The sequence below is a fragment of the Salvelinus alpinus genome, chromosome 9 (assembly GCF_045679555.1).
Source record: "Salvelinus alpinus chromosome 9, SLU_Salpinus.1, whole genome shotgun sequence".
NCBI lineage: Eukaryota > Metazoa > Chordata > Actinopteri > Salmoniformes > Salmonidae > Salvelinus > Salvelinus alpinus.
In genome coordinates, this window is record NC_092094.1 from 53970893 (window position 1) to 53991970 (window position 21078).

At 42.6% G+C, this 21078-nt stretch overlaps 1 protein-coding gene across 2 annotated transcripts in view; it reads right to left on the reverse strand.

The window, feature by feature from the left end:
* LOC139530362 (neuronal acetylcholine receptor subunit alpha-7-like) overlaps positions 1-21078 on the reverse strand; it is a 29714-nt gene that overhangs the window by 7774 nt on the left and 862 nt on the right. Inside the window, exons 2-7 of one of the 2 annotated variants that reach the window (XM_071326688.1) lie at positions 16503-16631; positions 14436-14480; positions 11319-11428; positions 9433-9512; positions 7900-8067; positions 4410-4604 (exon numbers count right to left, since the gene is read on the reverse strand). In XM_071326688.1, coding sequence (XP_071182789.1) covers positions 4410-4604; positions 7900-8067; positions 9433-9512; positions 11319-11428; positions 14436-14480; positions 16503-16631 — 727 coding nt within the window. Of the gene's footprint in view, positions 1-4409; positions 4605-7899; positions 8068-9432; positions 9513-11318; positions 11429-14435; positions 14481-16502; positions 16643-21078 lie in introns of both variants that reach the window. The other variant, XM_071326689.1, reaches the window with a different exon arrangement.

Genomic DNA, 21078 nt, shown 5'->3' on the forward strand with positions numbered 1-21078 from the left:
CTGTAGATTTATTTTACACCTGCTGCCTTATTGCAGACACGGTAATCAGAGCCATCCGATTGGCAAGTGGTAGGCCTATAGTGTACTTGATTTGCTCCTCCCGGGCCCAATGGGAAAGAAGTTTGCATCTTCAGACATATGAAATGGTTCAACATTGGAACACGCTGCCTACCCGGCACGTAGGGCAGCTGAATCGGGTGCAACTACCGCCAACAGCGTGTGGCGAATAAAAGATAAAAAACAGAAATTACAAAAATGTTTGGCGATCGACTAGGCATGCCTTGGAGATCAACCAGTTCATGATCGACCGGTTAGTGACCGCTGTTCTAGAGCTAGAGAAGCAAACCCCTTCAACCAACACTCTTAAAAATAAACGGTGCAAGTTGGAACCAAATAAGGTTATTGAGAGCGATGTCATAATGGAACCATTTTAGGGTCTCTGAAGAACCAGAAATGTTTCAGCCCTCTAGGTCCGGGATTGAGTAGCCCTGCTGTATGTTTTTAAGACATTTTTGCATCTTTCCCAGGGTGCCTTTCAATTGAATTTTAGAGTTACCAGTACCACCCATGACTGTGTTTGCTAGTGACAGAGATATAGCTATTGCATTCATTCATTTTCAGTCCTGTGGCCTTCACCATTAGATCCTAAATGAATATGTTATCATTAAAATTACATTCTTTAAGACAATACAATACACATTTCACAAGGGCTTATTTTGAGTGGCTAGTTTTACCCTAACGCAGTGGCCTGAAACTCATGGTTTACAGGCCACATTAGGCCTGCAAGTTACATTATGTTGGCGTGCAAAGTGATGTGTAATTTCTGTTGAAATCCAGCCAGTGTGGGGATATGCAACATTTTCATTTTTATTCACCCACAACCTGCATTCAGAATGATTGCCAGGGTAGGGAAGACTAAGATATCAGACTACCTAAAGCATCTAAACTGGAACAATCATTTCAGTAACTTTTGTAACAAGTCCAAGTAACAGATTTGAATATTTTAGAACAATTTATGTTATTTATATTTCAGTAGTCTAAAATCAATTAATCAATCAATGCACATGCAAAAACATAGATATTGAAACAAACAATTCAAAAATCAAACCTGCAAAAGAACATGCTGGGAAATAAGATAATGAAGGGCATGGTTTTGGTTCAGCTCTGGTTATTAACACCAACACTGGGGTTCTTTTACATCACTGAGTGTTAATTTAACTCCTGAATCAACACTAGAAATGTTACACTGAAATTCAAGTTGTTAATGGCCAATTTTCTGTGTTCTATGAAAGGGACACATCTGCAGGCTTCCATACATTTCAAGAACCTTTTTCGAATTCTGAAGACTGTAGATGCACCATTAAGAACCCCCCCCCCCCCCCCCCTTAGCTCAAAGGTTCTTTATTGGACAAGAGTTCTCCAAGGAACCTTAAGAGCTGAAGAAGAACCATTTAAGAAATTTATTGTTTTCAGTGTACAGTGGGCTATGACTCACCAGCAGCACACCTCCCAAAGTTTTCTAATGAACTCTGAGGATCAATAAAGCCAGGCGATCCAAGGATCAAGATGGATAGAGCGCTTTCCTCTCATTAACCACTACTGTATTCTTCAATGCACCCAGTCGATACATTTTATACAGACACAAATGGAAACACACACATGCATGCAGACACACAGAAACACACACAGCACGCACACACACAGAGACGCACACACACACACACACTATCTTGTGGTATCACTTGGGAAAATGTTACTTGCAGTTTGACTCCGAGTTTCAAGTCAGTTCATTGCCAGCAGATATTGATTTCAGACCATAAGCCATCCAGTGAATCAGGAGGTGGGAGGAGGAGAGTGGGCAGACGTGGCGAAAGTAGTTAATTGAAGTATCTTGAAAATGTAGTTTTCTATTATACTGTCTCAATATGCTCTACATTAACTATGAGCATAATAAATTGTTTAGGGGAAAGCAATGTGTACGCCGCCCAGTGGGACTCCCAATCACGGCCGGATGTGATACAGCCTGGACCCGAACCAGGGACTGTAATGACGGCTCTTGCACTGAGATGTAGTGCCTTAGACCCCTGCGCCACCCGGGAGCCTGAGTTAAGGCAAGTAAGTTCAGGAGTAAAAATGTGCTTAAGTTACGTAATTTAATGGCTGTGATAGGAGAAAACGGAGGATGGATCAACATTGTACTTACTCCACAATAATTGACAGAGCGAAAAGAAGGAAGCCTGTTTATAATAAAACAATTTCTCCAAAACATGTATCCTGTTGTCAACAAGGCACTAAAGTAATACTGCAAAACATTTTTTGTCCTGAATACAAAGTGTTATGTTTGGGGAAAATCCAATTCAACACATTACGGAGTACCACTCTCCATATTTTCAAGCATAGTGGTGGCTGCATCATGTAATGGGTATGGTTGTAATCGTTAATGACTGGGGTGTTTTCAGGATTAAAAAAATAAATAGAATAGAGCTAAGGAGAGGCAAAATCCTAGAGGAAAACCTGTTTCAGTATGATTTCCTAGTTACAGTTTTGACTTAAGTCTTCTTGAAAATGTATGAAAATGATTATCTAACAATGATCAACAACCAATTTGACAGAGCTTGAAGAATTTTGAAAAGAATAATGGGCAAATGTTGTACAATCCAGGTTTGGAACGCTCTTAGAGACTTACCTCAGAAAGTCTCACAAATGTAATCGCTGCCAAAGGTGCTTCTACAATGTATTGATTTAGGGGTGTGAATACTTAAGTAAATTAGATTTCATTTTCAATAAATTAGCAAACATTTCTAATTTCTAACATTTATATTGTTTGCTCAGCCACGTTTCTTACTCTGAAAACTAGAAGCATCTAAAAGTACCTGTAAATAGTATCTGTCATCAATTGTACGATAACATACTGTAGATGTGGTTTGTTGCATACAACAAGAAAAAAAACACACCCATGTTAAACACCTATATCCTACGCATAGAAATTTGAATATTAATTATATTATTATGGTCCTACGTAGTTGAACTCATTCTGGCAGTAGGCTGCTTCATACACACACACGGACTCACAAAAAAACAAAACACAAAATCATCTCCAGGTCTCTCTGGGCAGGCAAGAGGGCATTTCCAGTTCATCTGGTCTGAGGCTCCAGCCAAAGCTCAAGCCCAGTCATGCACGCAGACAGGCAGACAGGCAAGCAAGCAGGCCAGAAGCATAGAGGGCTTGGGGGACTGGCCCCTGCAGCGCTGCTCTAACAGATGCACCCCGCAAATATCTGGCCCCCTCTACCATCACTGGGAAGATTGGGCGCTAGTCTGGGCAGTGCCCATAGGCAGTGGCTAAATGTGTTGTGTTTTATGCACTGTAGTTTTTGGGGGGTTACAGGCTAGGTACTGTACTGTAACTACCTATAGCCTATAGATGCAGCTTAAGCATGTCACAAGCTATGTGTGTGATGTTAACATATGCTCTTTTAACTCAGCTTGGCAGCGTGTGTATGCCTGTGTGTGTGTATTACTGTAGGTAGGGCTCTGTGTAAAGCCAGTCCACCTAAATGAATCAAAGTGGATGAATGAAATCAGATGCAGCCAAGTCAACTGGCATGAATAATGTATTTAGGCATACCTTTTCAAAATTGCTTTTTGCTTTTGTTTTAGGTCAACTGCAGACATGCCCATCAGTCAAAATGGCATAGGATGAATTATACAGAGCCATTTATGTAAAAACCTTCACATACATAAACATCTCTAATGTATATAAAGTTTGGTTCTGTAATAACAGTATATTCATGCAGAGAGAAAGATAATAAATTATGGGTGAAATAAATATTTTTCTTCTGACATGTAGACGGAGTGGCTTGTCCGGTGAGTGAAGGGATGGCGTTTAGTTGCCCTAGAATTCAACAGACGGCCTTTGGGCTGAGTGTCAGTCCTGCTAGCCTAGATTGAATGCCAGTCGAGAGTGTGCACTTTACAAACCCACGTCCCTCATACGCACGGACACAAACACACATGAATATTCAGCGACACCACACATTCGGCACACAAACGTTCCGTATGTTACTCACGCATTTGTGATAGAAAGCAACAGAGCGGACCATAATAGTAGGGTACACTGCTGTCTAACATGCCCCGTTTCATCACAAGAAGAAAAGCATACCTCTGTGCTCTGCCTCATGGTATTTAGTATTTAGTACCTTAAAAACACCGCTCACACACACACACACACACACACACACACACACACACACACACACACACACACACACACACACACACACACACACACACACACACACACACACACACACACACACACACACACACACACACACACACACACACACACACACACACACACACACACACACAACCCTTTCACGCACACACACCCTCCCCAGTCTCACCCAGTGAGATCTTCTCTCCAGAGTCCGCGGGCAGCAGGAAGACGAGCAGGGCCAGGGTGGAGATGAGGACACAGGGGATGAGCAGGTTGAGGCCGTAGTAGAGGGTGCGTCTACGCATCACCACCGTGAAGGTCACGTCAGGGTAAGGCTCCTTACAGCAGTCATAGAAACGCTCGTTCCTCCGTCCGGGGACCTCTGCATCACACACACAGACCGAGAATTACAGTACATGCACACATGTGCATCCTTATTGTATACACAGATGTTTACTGTTATACTATCTTATACCGTGGCATTGTTGAATACTTGTTTCTGATTGGCTTAAAGGGCATTCTAGAGTGTGCATTATTTCCCTATTACGCACGGTACAATTGCACAAGTTCATTCTTACACGTTCTATGTTTGAGCTGCTTTGAAAGCAAAAGTCGAGCTGAAAACATTACTGGCATTGTTGAATTCGATTTTTATAATAGCAAGCCAGGATGAAGATTTGGTTAGCTAAGGTAGCAAGTCTGTTCGGTTTCCAAAGAAACTACTTTAGCTGTCTAGCTAGCTATTAAATTTGCTAGCTACTTCAGTGGATGTTGCCACACTTCTACTGGCAATATATTTATAGCGGCAAATATTATAAATTATAGCCATGGTATGAAAGGGTTATAATCAACTCAGGGCTGTATGCTTTCTCTGGAAAATAATGCAACTCCGTGGAAGGTTTATTCCACTCCGCTAGCACATCGTGGAACACACCTTCCACGTCATGCATTATTTTCCAGAGAACGTATAGCCCCTCGTAGATTATTTCTTACATAATCACTGCCAGAACACACCAATAACAGGCTTCAACGACTAGCCTCTTGTTATCAAGAAAGTACATCAGGGAGTGAATATTGTGAACAGTCCTCTTACAGTGGGGAGAACAAGTATTTGATACACTGCCGATTATGCAGGTTTTCCTACTTACAAAGCATGTAGAGGTTTGTAATTTTTATCATAGGTACACTTCAACTGTGAGAGACGGAATCTAAAACAAAAATCCAGAAAATTACATTGTATGATTTTTAAGTAATTAATTTGCATTTTATTGCATGACATAAGTATTTGATACATCAGAAAAGCAGAACTTAATATTTGGTACAGAAACCTTTGTTTGCAATTACAGAGATCATACGTTTCCTGTAGTTCTTGACCAGGTTTGCACACACTGCAGCAGGGATTTTGGTCCACTCCTCCATACAGACCTTCTCCAGATCCTTCAGGTTTCGGGGCTGTCGCTGGGCAATACGGACTTTCAGCTCCCTCCAAAGATTTTCTATTGGGTTCAGGTCTGGAGACTGGCTAGGCCACTCCAGGACCTTGAGATGCTTCTTACGGAGCCACTACTTAGTTGCCCTGGCTGTGTGTTTTGGGTCGTTGTCATGCTGGAAGACCCAGCCACGACCCATCTTCAATGCTCTTACTGAGGGAAGGAGGTTGTTGGCCAAGATCTCGCAATACATGGCCCCATCCATCCTCCCCTCAATACGGTGCAGTCGTCCTGTCCCCTTTGCAGAAAAGCATCCCCAAAGAATGATGTTTCCACCTCCATGCTTCACGGTTGGGATGGTGTTCTTGGGGTTGTACTCATCCTTCTTCTTCCTCCAAACACGGCGAGTGGAGTTTAGACCAAAAAGCTCTATTTTTGTCTCATCAGACCACATGACCTTCTCCCATTCCTCCTCTGGATCATCCAGATGGTCATTGGCAAACTTCAGACGGGCCTGGACATGCGCTGGCTTGAGCAGGGGGACCTTGCGTGCGCTGCAGGATTTTAATCCATGATGGCGTAGTGTGTTACTAATGGTTTTCTTTGAGACTGTGGTCCCAGCTCTCTTCAGGTCATTGACCAGGTCCTGCCGTGTAGTTCTGGGCTGATCCCTCACATTCCTCATGATCATTGATGCCCCACGAGGTGAGATCTTGCATGGAGCCCCAGACCGAGGGTGATTGACCGTCATCTTGAACTTCTTCCATTTTCTAATAATTGCGCCAACAGTTGTTGCCTTCTTACCAAGCTGCTTGCCTATTGTCCTGTAGCCCATCCCAGCCTTGTGCAGGTCTACAATTTTATCCCTGATGTCCTTACACAGCTCTCTGGTCTTGGCCATGGAGAGGTTGGAGTATGTTTGATTGAGTGTGTGGACAGGTGTCTTTTATACAGGTAACGAGTTCAAACAGGTGCAGTTAATACAGGTAATGAGTGGAGAGCAGGAGGGCTTCTTAAAGAAAAACTAACAGGTCTGTGAGAGCCGGAATTCTTACTGGTTGGTAGGTGATCAAATACTTATGTCATGCAATAAAATGCTAATTAATTACTTAAAAATCATACAATGTGATTTTCTGGATTTTTGTTTTAGATTCCGTCTCTCACAGTTGAAGTGTACCTATGATAAAAATTACAGACCTCTACATGCTTTGTAAGTAGGAAAACCTGCAAAATCGGCAGTGTATCAAATACTTGTTCTCCCCACTGTACATGCTTCACTACTCTTATGATCTTTAGAACATTGGTTTGGATTGTGTATATGGCCATATAGGAGGGAATCATAGAGCATGTTGATGGTGAAATGGGCAGATTACTTCCTGCGATTTCTATTACGTGGGGCCTCAATGCTCCATTGGTTGGTCTCCTAAGGACACATTCCTCACTCTCTTGCTCCATCATCTCTTTGTTTCTCTATCTCTCCCTCTCCATTTCTTCATTTCCGTCTCTTGGAAGCACATGGATATGTTTTGGCTCCCCAGGGAGCGATGAACAGGCCTTTGTTAATCATTAGCCCCCAACATGACTCCTCCGTCTATGTAAAATGGAGACATTCCATTTATGGAGGGTGAGGGCGGGGGCAAACATAACCTAATAGAACCATTCCATCAGGGGTGGTAAAGCCTCATGTGTTTTCGTGTCATTCCCATTCTGAATAGAGCTCTGCATGCGAAAGAAACATCAGGGTAAGGCTCCTTACAGCAGTCAGGGAAACCGAAATGCCACTTGCCCGTCACACTTTGTTGCGCTTGATTTGGCAAATAGTGCCTAGATACGACCCCCCCCCCTCCAGGTGCAACGAGCTCCATGGAAGCGTCTGCCAACCCACCCCTGCAGGGGGTTCACTAAATAACAGCAGGACAGTTTTAATTGCTGTTGAATAAATGTAGGCATATAATGATTGTTATGTAAATCCAGTTCCATTCCTCAACAATCAGATGTCTTTAGAGGCATCAAAGCCATTGTTCTTTTGAATATTAGTTCAGTCATGGCTGCTAACTGCTTTCTTTTTTTATTACAATGAATGTGGATCCGCAGAGCTGCCCTAGTTCGCACACTACGTCCAGCATAGATCTTACATACAGGAAACTGTGTGATGTTTTAAATAGTAATCATAGAACCAAACCTCAGACTTCTTCGAGCATGACTCTGTGCTTTCTATGGCTCTCTGCCATTCGGGACTGAACTTACCCACGAGGTCCCACTCTCCATTAGCAATGTATCCAGTCACATCCGCCTCAATCATCTGCAGGTCTAAAGACCAGCCCCCGTACGTCCACGAGCCAAACTTGAGGTCACAGCGCTGGACATCGAAGGGAAACCAGCGCACGTCGATGTAGCATGTGCTCTTGAAGATTCCTAAGTATCAAATTTGCTTAATTGTATAAACTGTTACCGAAGCAATACATCAAGAAATGGTCAACAGAATGGAAGGATGGGATGAAAGAGGGATATTAATAATAATTCCCCCTCATTATAAGGGGGCCAACAACGGAGCCCTGGGGAACTCCAAAACTGTTGATATGAGAGGGGGAGAAGAAGCAAGAGCAAAACCAGCCTGAGCATGATGAATTGGGACAGGGTTCTTTGATTTACATGCCCTGGATCCCCCACAAAACAAAATGGCAGAAAAATGTAATTTGTTCCCAATCTCTAAGCGTCTGCAAAGCGTTTCCGCCGCAGCCATTCTGCCTATGTTGGATTCGTTTTCCCTGCAATAAGGGTCTCTCTGCACATTTGTGAATGGCCTATTTGACTGAATTAGTTAGTCGTTGATAGCAGGTCGGCTGTCATGTTTTGCATAGCCCCCTCTTTTCGTCCATCCAGCCCCCAAAGTAATTCATGTCCGCTGTCTATCGTGATGCAGCTGTTTGTGGCTCTATTGATTTCTGTCAGTTACAACTCTGTTTTTCTCTAATTCCTGCAGTCAGCTGGAGGGCGATACTCAGACAGGGTGCACTTTGCGATCACCTTCCTTACACGTAGGTCCTGCTGGTCCCCTGTTGGTGACATACTGTCAGGGACTTGTATGTCTACATCCCGGAGGTGACATTACTGGGTCAGAGAAGATGGGGTCAAACTAGGTGGTAGGGTAGACATGGGAGAGGGTTGTGACAGCTTATAGAGACATTACCCCCCCCCCGCATCCAATTTCCACATCTCAGTCACTGCCTCGTTCATAACTCTGAGATGAATCAATGCCTGTCGTAATGACATTCTTAAAGGTCATAAAGCTGATTTACAGACTGATTTGCTTATAGGGAGCTATTTGACTACACTGCACTCCATATCCCGACGGAGACCATGTGTCAGCCAGCCCCACTCGACACACACCCACAGTGGTTCACATGTCTTCTAATTCGGCATGGCGTTGTGTAGAATCTAGTTAATCAGCTCTGCATGACTTAATCCATTAGATTTGGGAGGTTCATCATCACAGGCACAGGCCTTTGTTTGTGGGAGCAGAAAAAAACAAAATGAATAGCAGAAGCTTGGAACGAACACAGAGTGATTGCATCATCATTCAGATCCATAACTTTTCATGGCTTCTTTTATTGGCCCAGAGGGACCTCTCTGACCAAATTGACCTGGCTTATTTCCTGACCACTATACCATTTTGACACAATTTCCAGGCCCACTGATATATACCAGTGGAGGCTTTTGCAGGGAGAATAAGGAGAATGGACCTCCCCCTGTGATCTAGGAGACGTTAAGGAGGCTTACCTGGGGGGAGATACTGGCAGTAGCCAGTGGAGTTGACTAGGACGTTGGTGTGGAAGGTGGCGTCAAACCTCTCGTCAGCGCTGAGCATTGGACACAGATTAGCAGTTAGCATCCATCCAGCGCTTTATTTGCACATAAAATCTAACCTTGTAGCTTTAGCGGGAAAACAAGACCGTAAAGAGCTCAGCAGAGCTGGGGTGTCACTAACGGCGCAAGGGCTGTGTAAATCATAGTTACTCAGCATAGTGCAAAACAAATAGCATAGACCAGGGATCATCAACGAGATTCAGCCGTGGGCCAATTTTTTGGTCAGGGGATGGTCAGAGGATGGTCAGGGGTCCGGAACATAAATACAAATCATTTGTAGATGGCAAATTTACCGCAAGAAGCCCAAACAGATATAATATTTGACTAAAACATAATAATTTCAAACCTTGCTTACATTTGTATACGATCCCATATATCTAGAGAGCTATTATGTGTGGGAATACATGGAGATGATTTGCTGGTGTTTTTACAGTCTTTTATGTCCAACAATAGAAAACATTGGGGGACAAATAAAATCCCCTAAGGGATCAGTTCTGGAACCCTGACATAGACTAACACACTGTACACACACTGTACACACACACACACACACTGTACACACACACACACACACACACACACTGTACACACACACTGTACACACACTGTACACACACCCATACACACTGTACACACACCCATACACACTGTACACACACACACACACACACACACACACACACACACACACACACACACACACACACACACACACACACACACACACACACACACACACACCCCACACACACACACACACACACACACACACACACACACACACACACACACACACACACACACACACACTAGTGAAGAAGTTGCATTAGAATGTGAATGAGCAGAGTCGAGCATGTGCAGATTAAGCAGGCTCAGCTGCTTCACAGACAGCCCATACACAAAGAAATGACAACGACAGACACAAACACACACAAAAACAAATCAAGAGCTGCACAGTGCCCCCACTTTGATAATGTATCAGTCTGTGCTTCTCTCCAACATAAATCCATGTTACTCTAGCTAGCTGTAGCACTGCAAGATACAGTCACAGCAGTACAGATGAAAGCATCTCTTCATAAAAAAGATAAGCCTACCAGCATCTGACTCAGACATCAACCATTCATCTTTTCTATTTACTTATATGTTTCTCTCAAATAAACGTGTCACCTGTATCTGATCTGCAAAATACAAGTTTGATAGTCTACACAGAAAAACAATTCAGTAGAACACTGTGTGCTAATTAAAAAGTTCCTCTACAACGTCTCTACATTCTTCAGGGCCTCGATGTTCTCTGCCTCTGATATCGCCCCCGCTCGTTACACTACTGACATCAATACATTGGACAAGTTATTGGAGCTTATCTTTGATCAGGCCTCCTTCTCTAAATGCAAATGGAGCTCTGTTCCGTCCCTGACGCTCTCCACAACAATTGCTCAGCATAAGGAAGCATATCCAGACTAGCCTCGGCTGCTAGCGTAGGCACTCCCGTCACGTTGATGTTTTTAAACAAATAAATATAAATCATGACAGGCAAATAAGCTATTTTTACTCTTTTTGATGTACTTAACATATTACGGCTCTGATATAAGATGCAACACATTCAGTTCGCTGAATAGCAATTGTGTTGAATGAATGGCATCCAATGAAGAAAGACAACACCACACACAAGTGCATCAAATGGATGATGGTTCACCTTCTCCTAAATCCAAATCATAACAGTAAATGTTACTGGCTCGCTAGCCGACACACTGGATTAATCCCACAATACAGTACCATGATGTATGAGTAGTGTTACGTACCTGTTGTAGAGGAGAATGTCAGGCCTCCATATCTGGGTGTCAGGGAACCTGACATTGGTAACTCCAGGGTAGTCTGTGGTGTTCCACTGCAGGTAGTAGTCAGTCCAGTACTAGGAGACCACACAGATAGGTTAGGAAACACTGGAGGAAGTTCATAATAAGACTTAACGCTAATGTGTTATAATCAAGTGTGTTATTTACCCATTGTAGAGATTGACACTTACAAGTGTTGTGAGACAAGGTCCAGGTTAACTACATAATAATTTGCACCAGGTGCAATAGGGTTCAATTAAACAATAAGGCCAGAAGCAGAGTGCCTGGATACAGCCCTTAGCCGTGGTATATTGGCCATATACCAAAACCCCCCAATGTGCCTTATTATTATGATTAACTGGTTACCAACATAAATCGAACAATAAACAAGTATTTTTGCATCATACCCGTGGTATATTGTCTGATATACACACGGATGAAATGATGTCTTCACCCTGTGTTATTCCTTCTTATGACTTTAATTTGGCATTTTTGTTTTACATTCTTTGGTAAATTTCCTCTGGGGGAAAAAAACAGTTTAACTGTGAACTTGGTACAAATGCTCAGTATATCTGGACCTAATTATCTGCCCACAGGGTTACGGTATAAGGTTACCTAGCTAATGAACAGAGAGAGGCATACAGAAAAGGACAAATTCCCAATGACTGTGAAACATCCGTGTTAAATATCTATGCACTCTGAACGGCTGGTCCGGCACGGTAAGGTATATTATTAGACTTGAGCGGTCTGCCCAGACCTCGTATTTCTACCGAATGACCTCACACAGAAGACAAGCCTATAACTCTGGCCTCTTCCTCTCCAAATGGAGTACATTGTTTGAGCAGCACACCACAACCCCACTCTGGCGAGCATCTCTCAGTTTCGTTGGAGGCTCACTGACTCGCTCTCTCTAATCATTATCTCTAATTATATAATTACCTTCTGACAATGGAATCATCCTTATAAATATTCTCTGGCAAAGGACAGGTATGCTTAATTTCCTTTCGATGAGAGGAGAGCAGTCCAAATTGGATTACATAAGTGGGTCATTTAAATGGATCTTGTGGCAGAAGGCATTGTTTCATCACAGTGGCTAACCAGCTTCAGGAGAGTTATGTATGGGGAGTGGAATCCCAAAAAATCTAAGTGAATACCTCTGAGTGAATAATCTCTGTTCACTCAAAAGTGTTCCTTAACGCCCACATGTAAATTAATTTTATGCTGTCAGAAATATGGCACGCAGTAAATATGCAACGCAGTAAATATGCACAATAAATTACCAGAGAGGAGGCATCTGCTGGGGATGGGAATTCACACTGTAGATCATGTTTTTCTCTTGTGGGCTATTTATGCAAGTTCAATCATTCCCTCTGCCAGCATGAAACCTTTAAAGAGCCGCGGTAACGGATGTTGACATTTGAAAAATACCCACAGCTCGGGGCATAGAGACATCTCTCCCCTCAAAATACAGACTTCCAGAGCCTGGGCGGATCGCTTTCCAAAACATTGAGAGAGGGAGCAAGGAAATTCATTGAGCCCTTAAAATCAAATTAAGCTAAAAGACTACTTCGCACTGGAGGCAATTTAACAAAGAAAATGTGCTGGAGAAAGGTATTGCTGAGCCTGAGGTGATAAAATAACCTTTCTCACTGGATGAAGATTGTGAGATGTTAGGAAGGGATTAGTTGCTTCTCTAAATTTTAAACACAACTTTCGTAAGACCGTGAGAATTCTGGGAATTCACAATACTGATAAGAAAGCTAATTAAATATGAGCAGCTGTACGAAATGGGTTAAAGAAAAGAAAACGTGTTTACGTGCAGTATTTGTATTCATGGCTTTACTGTACTGTTTTGTCATTATGCATATACTTAAAAACCAATACAATTATTATAAAAGTAGCTTCTAACGGCTAATAATCTGCTATAATGTCCTTTATGTGAACTGGAAAAAGCACAAGTCTTCCACCCCATCACTGCCAAAGGTGCAAAAGGAACTAGGCTTTTGAGCCTGTTCTGCCATGTCAATGTCTGTCTGTTCAAAACATACAATTGTATGGTCATTCTTTATTTGGAATAAAAACGCGTGTTAGTCTAAAAAAAGAGGCACCCATCAAAAAATACAGTCTGTATGAGCTTTAGCAATGACACAGGCTTTTTCCAAAGGGGACTTGAGTTCACAAAATGGCCGAGTGGAGTAGTGTACCACATAATAATGTGTGTGCGACACCTTTCAGTAAAAAAACTCAGGGAAGGTTATAGATGACTTACTTCAAAAACGTATTCAAACTGACACCATATTGACAGGCGAGCCTGACAGAGCCTTTCAACTCCACATGGAGTGTCTAAAAGGGAAATGCAGTATTAGTAGAAGCAGAGCGAGTATCGCGCGTCCTTTTTTGCTGTTGAGGGATTTTTTAATTTTTTTTATCCGACAGCTATTTATCTAGGTCAAATACTAGGGTTGGGAGAAGCCAATTCGTTTAGATACTTTGGGGAGCCAAGTTGAAGAAAAAAAAACCGACAAAAATAATTTGGCTAAAGGCTTACACTTATCATGGACATTTGATTCACACTTTTCTTCTGAGTCCATCTAGGCACTGTCCCTTTGGCACTCGCCAGCCCATCCGCAATGGTCTGTGAGAGCACGGTTTAATTTTCTTAATGTAGTGGCACTCCCCTATCCCAGTGAGGATTGGGAATGGAGCTGAGGGCCAGTTTGTCAAGGATGAGGGGGATAGGATGGGAGGGGAGTTTTTGGGATAAAGGGCAGAGCTGACAGACACATCCATCAAGCTTGTTAGGTGTAGTAGATCCTCTAAGGACGTTCTTGAGCATGACCCTTAAAATTCTGCACATTTACTGTTGCTTGGTAATTGAGGAGCATTAGTAGAGTTCATTGATATACAGGGGGGCCTAACTGTCTGACTCGATAAAGGAGGATGATCACAAAGACACTCTACCCGGGAGAAGGAAAGGGGGTGATGGAGGACAAGTGTCTTGATATGAACCTCGGTCTGTTTCGACGCATATCTTCACATGCCACATACTCTTAGACTCAAGGTTCGAATGATGAAAGAACTCACCAGCTGTAACCAGATGTTGGTCGTCAGGACCTGGTTCTTCTCATCCTGTAAACATACAAACACAATCCATGTCTGTCACCAACCAATGCTAGAAAATATTCTAATTTGTCGCTCCACCTGCCACACTTAATAAAAGTCTTGCTGGAACAGGACTTTTCGCTAGCTGTAATTCGTCTTAGATATGGCCACTTGCCGATAAAGGGCAAATGACTATGAATAACGTCACTTTGATAAATGTCCTGCATTTTAAATCCTCTCACAAGCAGGTAGCAAAACATGGAGCTACTGCATCTGCATAACAACACCAGCCAAGCATTTCTATTAAAAGACACAAGCTGCTCCAAAGCAATGGTTGAGGTGAAAAGACCTGAGGTGATGTTGTTTAAAAGTGGAAAGGTCTGTGGGTGCTGGGCGGTGGGTAATGCGGCATACTTAAACTTTTACCAGTGAATGCTTATAATTTTTTCCTGTTTATGGGCAAACGCTGCAGCCGCCACAGACCCCAGCTGTTGGCATTGGAGTTCCAGGAAGGCTCAACTGTGTGGCTCCATAAATGGTCACTGGCCAATTACAGTAGCTGCAAACATGAACCTCATGCTCACGGACTCGCAGACTAATTTGATGACTTGTTTTTTTGAACTTTTCAAAGTATATTTGTTTACCTAAGTTTTTTTTCTCACAATATATTATATATATAATCTTAAATCATCCTTGTAATATTGTATAATCATGGACGCAATGTGCTCTGTACCCTAAAATGTGATTAGCTAGCAGTAAATGGGAGCAGGCACGTGTAGTGAATTGTGACTAATGTTTCCCAATCCAGCAGGGCTCCCACTGCACGAAATAGGGTCTCTTTTAATCCCAACGCAGCACACAGCTGGGGTCCCCCCAAAACACAATCTCCACCAACAACAGAGTAGAAATGGTGAAACAAAGAATGACAATGAAATATTCCGTGTAGCTATTTACCAGGGATAGGCAACTGTTCTCGAGGGCCCCTGTTACAAAGGTTAATGTAATAGCCGGTGTTATTACATTAACCGTTGTTACAGCCCCTGTGTGCAGACCTTTGTTCCAGCTCAGCACAAACACACCTTTCAACTAATTGTGGTATTTGAAGTAGTTTATCATTTAAAACGGGGTATTAGAGATGGGTGGGAACAAAAGCCTGAACACACTGTGGCCTTTACAAGACTTACAGTGCTATTAGGAAAGAAGCAGCAAGAGTAGTATCGTAGAAAACAGTAGGCATGAAAAGTTGAAATAAGATGGTTAAAAATCACTCACTAATGTCACATTTGTCAAAATGCTCTGCCTGTGATTTTCACTTGGGAAACACGCTCCCTTCCAATTCCGTCTGATATTATGGTAAGTGATCATTTCAGCACATTCACCGTTCTCTGCCGGCGCTTTCCTCCCATCTAGATTATAGATCTACAGTATGCACAGACAGTTCCATAGCACCAGTATGATATACATTCAGCGCAGGGAGGCTGTTTCTGACACAACAGTATGATTTTGGCCAAGACAGTATGCTCGTGACCGGGTGGATTCAAATCCCTCAACTACTGCTACTTTGCTACAAATCCTCACATTCCTCTTTCTTATCTCCTCAATAACACATACGTAGATACTTTGAAAAACGGTGGTATTCTGTGGGCCCAGGGAACGTTGGGGTTGTCAGATGCTGGGTGTAATGGTGGAGAGATGAGGGCTACCGTATGTTGTTTCATCTCCCCTGCTGGCAGTGCCCTGGCAGGGGGGAGTGCATCAGACACACAGGGGGGGGAAAGGTCTGCTGCCTCTCTCAGCAGCACTGTGGGTGAGCTGAGCACCGACCGGGAAACACAGCCGCACAGGGAGCCTTGTTAATGTGGCTCACACATCCTATCACAGGGAGAGTGTGTATGTGTGTGTGTGTTTGATATCATCTCTAGTGCTTCGGAGGGGAGATCTGATGTATCCATCACTATGTGTTACGGTGATGCTGTCAGTGTTTCTTTCATTGCGTGCTTACAGAGTGTGTGTGTGTGTGTGGGTTGACAGATGGCTCATCAGACTCACCACATCCATGATCTGCATGAGGCTGAAGCTGAAGTGTACGGTGAGCGAGTGGGAGTCGTTGAACACGGGACGCTCCAGAGGGTTGTAGTTTCGCATCAGGTCCTTGTACAGTCTGCGCTGGTGCTGTCCCTGTAGAGACACTAGGGGCCATTCATGCCCGCAAAAACACACACACACACATGTCAAAGACACTGACATCCCATCACCCACAGTTTGCAACCGTTACATTTTTTGCATTTTGTATGTTACGGTCTGGGAAAATAAATAAAAGCTCAACTAAATGTAAAAAAAAAACTAGACATATCTATCTAACTCCACCCGGCACAGCCAGAAGAGGACTGGCCACCCCTCATAGCCTGGTTCCTCTCTAGGTTTCTTCCTAGGTTTTGGCTATTCTAGGGCGTTTTTCCTAGCCACCGTGCTTCTACACCTGCATTGCTTGCTGTTTGGGGTTTTAGGCTGGGTTTCTGTACAGCACTTTGAGATATCAGCTGATGTAAGAAGGGCTATATAAATACATTTGATTTGATTTGACATTGAACTGAAGTCTGTGCCCAGTGGGACAGAGATCTCGTAAAATTCCAACTCCGAAGAACTTTATAAAACAGTATAACAGAAAGCATTTATTTTTGTAGTGCCAATTTTTCACACATTCAGTAAAGACAAGGCTTTAAGATACAGCATACATTTTTGAATTTGATACTGGTGTGCAATTTCATACAAAGTTATACAACTATAAATAAGGCAAACAGAATAATCTCTATTGTCTGTTTTTGGTCTTGAACCCCATCCGGTCTCATCTGCTTCATGTATCTGGAGACACATCAGTCTGTCTCTTCTCCTTACATTGTAGAGAAGACCGCAACTATCAGCTCAAACGGCAAGGTACTGCAGTCCGGAAAAACAACCTGGTGTCAGAGCATTTTGTATTATTCTGTACGTAAATGTTTATATTCCATTTAGTATGATATGTTATGTTTCGTATAGTATGTATTCATTTGTGGATGTCCATGTTACGAATTTGCAAAAATGTACAATGTGTTACGAATTTGCTAAACTTACAATATGTTATGAATTTACAAAACATATGATATGTTACAAATTCCAATTTGTTGTGGCTAACATTAGCTAGGTGGCTAACGCTGATGTTAGATTGGATAGGGGTTAAGGTTAGGAATTAGGTTAAAGGGTTAAGGTTAGGGGAAGGGTTATCTAAAAAGGTTAAGGTTAGGGTTAGGGGAAGGGTTAGCTAACATGCTAAGTAGTTGCAAAGTAGCACGTAATGAAAAGCGGCTAATTATCTAAAGCTGTCCGTGATGAGATTCAAACACGCAACCTTTGGGTTGCTAGACATTCGCGTTACACGCCCACCTATCCACCACTCCTTACCTTAAGTAAAATGCTGTCTTGTGTCACCATACCAAATGTAACATATCACAAATCTTGGCTTTACTGTACTATGTTACGTCTAGTCTATGAGATCAGGTTGGGGAAAAAATACCAAAATAGTTCAAATACATCCTCATCATTTACCTTTGAAACGGAGTTTTCCACTTCATTGCTGATCAGAAGATCTGCACCTTTCAGTTTCCACTTGTTTGCTCTAAGAGGCGGAAATTGTACCTGCTGATGGACTACATGACCAAAGGTATGTGGACACCTGCTCGTCAAACATCTCATTCCAAAATCATGGGCATGAATATGGAATTGGTCCCCCCTTTGCTGCCATAACAGCCTCCACTCTTCTGGGAAGGCTTTCCACTAGATGTTGGAACATTGCTGCGGGGACTTGCTTCCATTCAGCCACAAGAGCATTAGTGAGGTCAGGCACTGATGTTGGGTGATTTAGGCCTGGCTCGCAGTTGGCGTTCCAATTCATCCCAAAGGTGTTCGATGGGGATGAGGACAGGGCTCTGTGCAGGCCAGTCAAATTCTTCCACACCAATCTCAACAAACCATTTCTGTATGGGACCTCACCTTCTGCACGGGGGCATTGTCATGCTGGAATAGGAAAGGGCCTTTCCCAAACTGTTGCCACAAAGTTGGAAGCACAGAATAGTCTAGAATGTCATTGTATGCTGTAGTGTTAAGATTTCCCTTCACTGGAACTAAGGGGCCTAGCCTGAACCATTAAAAACATCAGACCATTATTCTTCCTCCAACAAACTTTACAGTTGGCACTATGCATTCGGGCAGGTAGCGTTCTCCTGGCATCTGCCAAACCAAGATTTGTGCTTCAAACTGCCAGATGGTGAAGCGTGATTTATCACTTCAGAGAACACAAATCTAATGGCGGTGAGCTTTACACCACTCCAGCTGACACTTGGCATTGCACATGGTGATCTTAGGTTTGTGTGCGGCTGCTCGACCATGGAAACCCATTTCATGAAGCTCCGGACGTACAGTTCTTGTGCCGACATTGCTTCAAGAGGCAGTTTGAAACTCAGTAATGAGTGTTGCAACCAAGGACAGGCGTTTTTTACGGGCTACGCGCTTCAGCACTCGGCAGTCCCGTTCTGTGAGCTTGAGTGGCCTACCACTTTGCGGCAGAGCCGCTGTTGCTCGTAGACGTTTCTACCTCACAATACCAGCACTTACAGTTGACCCAGGGCAGCTCTAGCAGGGCAGAAATTTGACAAACTGACTTGTTGGAAAGCTGGCATCCTATGACAGCGCCACGTTGAAAGTCACTGAGCTCTTCAGTAAGGCCATTCTACTGCCAATGTTTGTCTATGGAGATTGCATGACTGTATGCTCGATTGTATACACCTGTCAACAACGGATGTGGCTGAAATAGAATAATTTTAACGGGTGTCCACATACTTTTGTTTATATAGTGTATACTATGAGGTTGGAATAATACTGTGATTAATACTGTGAAAATGATGTTAATGGCGTTTTAGTGTAAGAGCTGTTTGAAAAGACTGCCTAAAATGTTTGCCTGTTTTGGTAGGTTGGAGTCTTGGCTTGCCTGGTGACATCAGGCGGTAAATTGGTTAACAGACCAATAAGAGAGTTCCAAACATTCTCTTCCAATAATGGCTAGTTTTCCCCTCCCCACTCAGACCACTCCCAGACTCCCAGTCCTAGCCAAATTCTTTCTTAGAAGCTATTTTTGCCCATTTTGATTGAAAACAATCTTAGAAAGGTACTTCATTGTTACGTAGAAATGGGATCAAAACAGCTACATTGGACCTTTAAAAGTATTTTTGTGGTAGAAATGTACAATTTTTTACTCAAGTGAAGTCAGATGCCCTGTCATTTTCCCTGCTGCAAATACATTCATTCATTCAAGCTTCTGGTTGTTATGACCTTCAAACACTGCAGTCCGTGTTGAAACAAGAAAAAATAAATCATGGTTCTGCAACTTTTTTTTTTGGCTTTCAGATTTTGAAGACTTGCTGTTGTGCTGGAGGGGAGGAACTCATAAGGTATTAGAACGTTTTAGGATATTATTTGGAGAGAGAAATATGATGGTGCATTGAGTGATGACAGCTCTTTAAAATACATTTTGTGGTAGTTGAAGAACTATGTAGAACAATAGGTTTGTATGTAGACCTACTTATACCTAGCTGTAGTTCTATCCAATAAATAAAATATTTAGGCTAACCGTGATCACCATTTCAGCTTGAATAGAGGTGAAGTAGAGGAAGAAGTCATACCCTCTAAGTTTCTGTCTAACCTGTCGGGAAACTGGTCAGAAGTTTGAAAGAAAAGAAAAGCAGTAAGGCATAATATTTTAGCGCGAACCCTACCCATGTCAGCGTCGTTCAGGCCCTACTCTACCTGGGCCCGATTGCGCAACATGAAATTACAAATACAGTAACAAATACAGCAACTTTCTCCATTAGTAGCGGATTGTCTCTCGTCTGTCCGTCTCTCCCTACACTGCCCCATGCACTCCTCTGCGTGTGTGAGTATCCATAGCAACATTCCATTCTGATTCCAAATGTAAAAAGCAGAGTAGACCAAGGTGTCAAACCATCTACGTTTGTGTCTAAAGTGCTGGGAAAGTGGTCAAAATGTCAGTTATTTGTAAAAAGTTGGAAAATCATTTGTTAATGCGGTTACTAATACAGCTATATTGTTAGATTGGTAGAATATGTTTTAATATCGATTTCAGATTTGAATAGCAGAGAAGTACACTTTTTGTGTAAATTGTTGGAAAAGTGGCCAAAGTAGCTGATTAGTGTCAAAGGTTACATCGTTTACAGTGAATAGAACAGAATGTTGGGGGTCATGACGTCACAATGGGCCCTTAAGAACGCTGCTGGGAATCCCATTGAAAGTTGGAGGACAAAAAAAGCTTAATAAAAAAAAGAGATCCAAAAAGTTGCATGCAAGCAACTCAAACCAGACCAGTTTGCACGTTTTAAAGTTTGAACGGCGTTTTAAGCTTAAGACCAGTTTGCACGTTTTAAAGTTTGAACGGCGTTTTTAGCTTAAACAGTATAAGAGGAGTAGTGTGTTAAATAATAATAATAATAGCAATAATAAGTATGTAACTTATGTCTAAGATTTAAGTGGGGACTCTTGCTTCGCAACACCGCAAGGCGCACTGTTTCATGTACAAAGT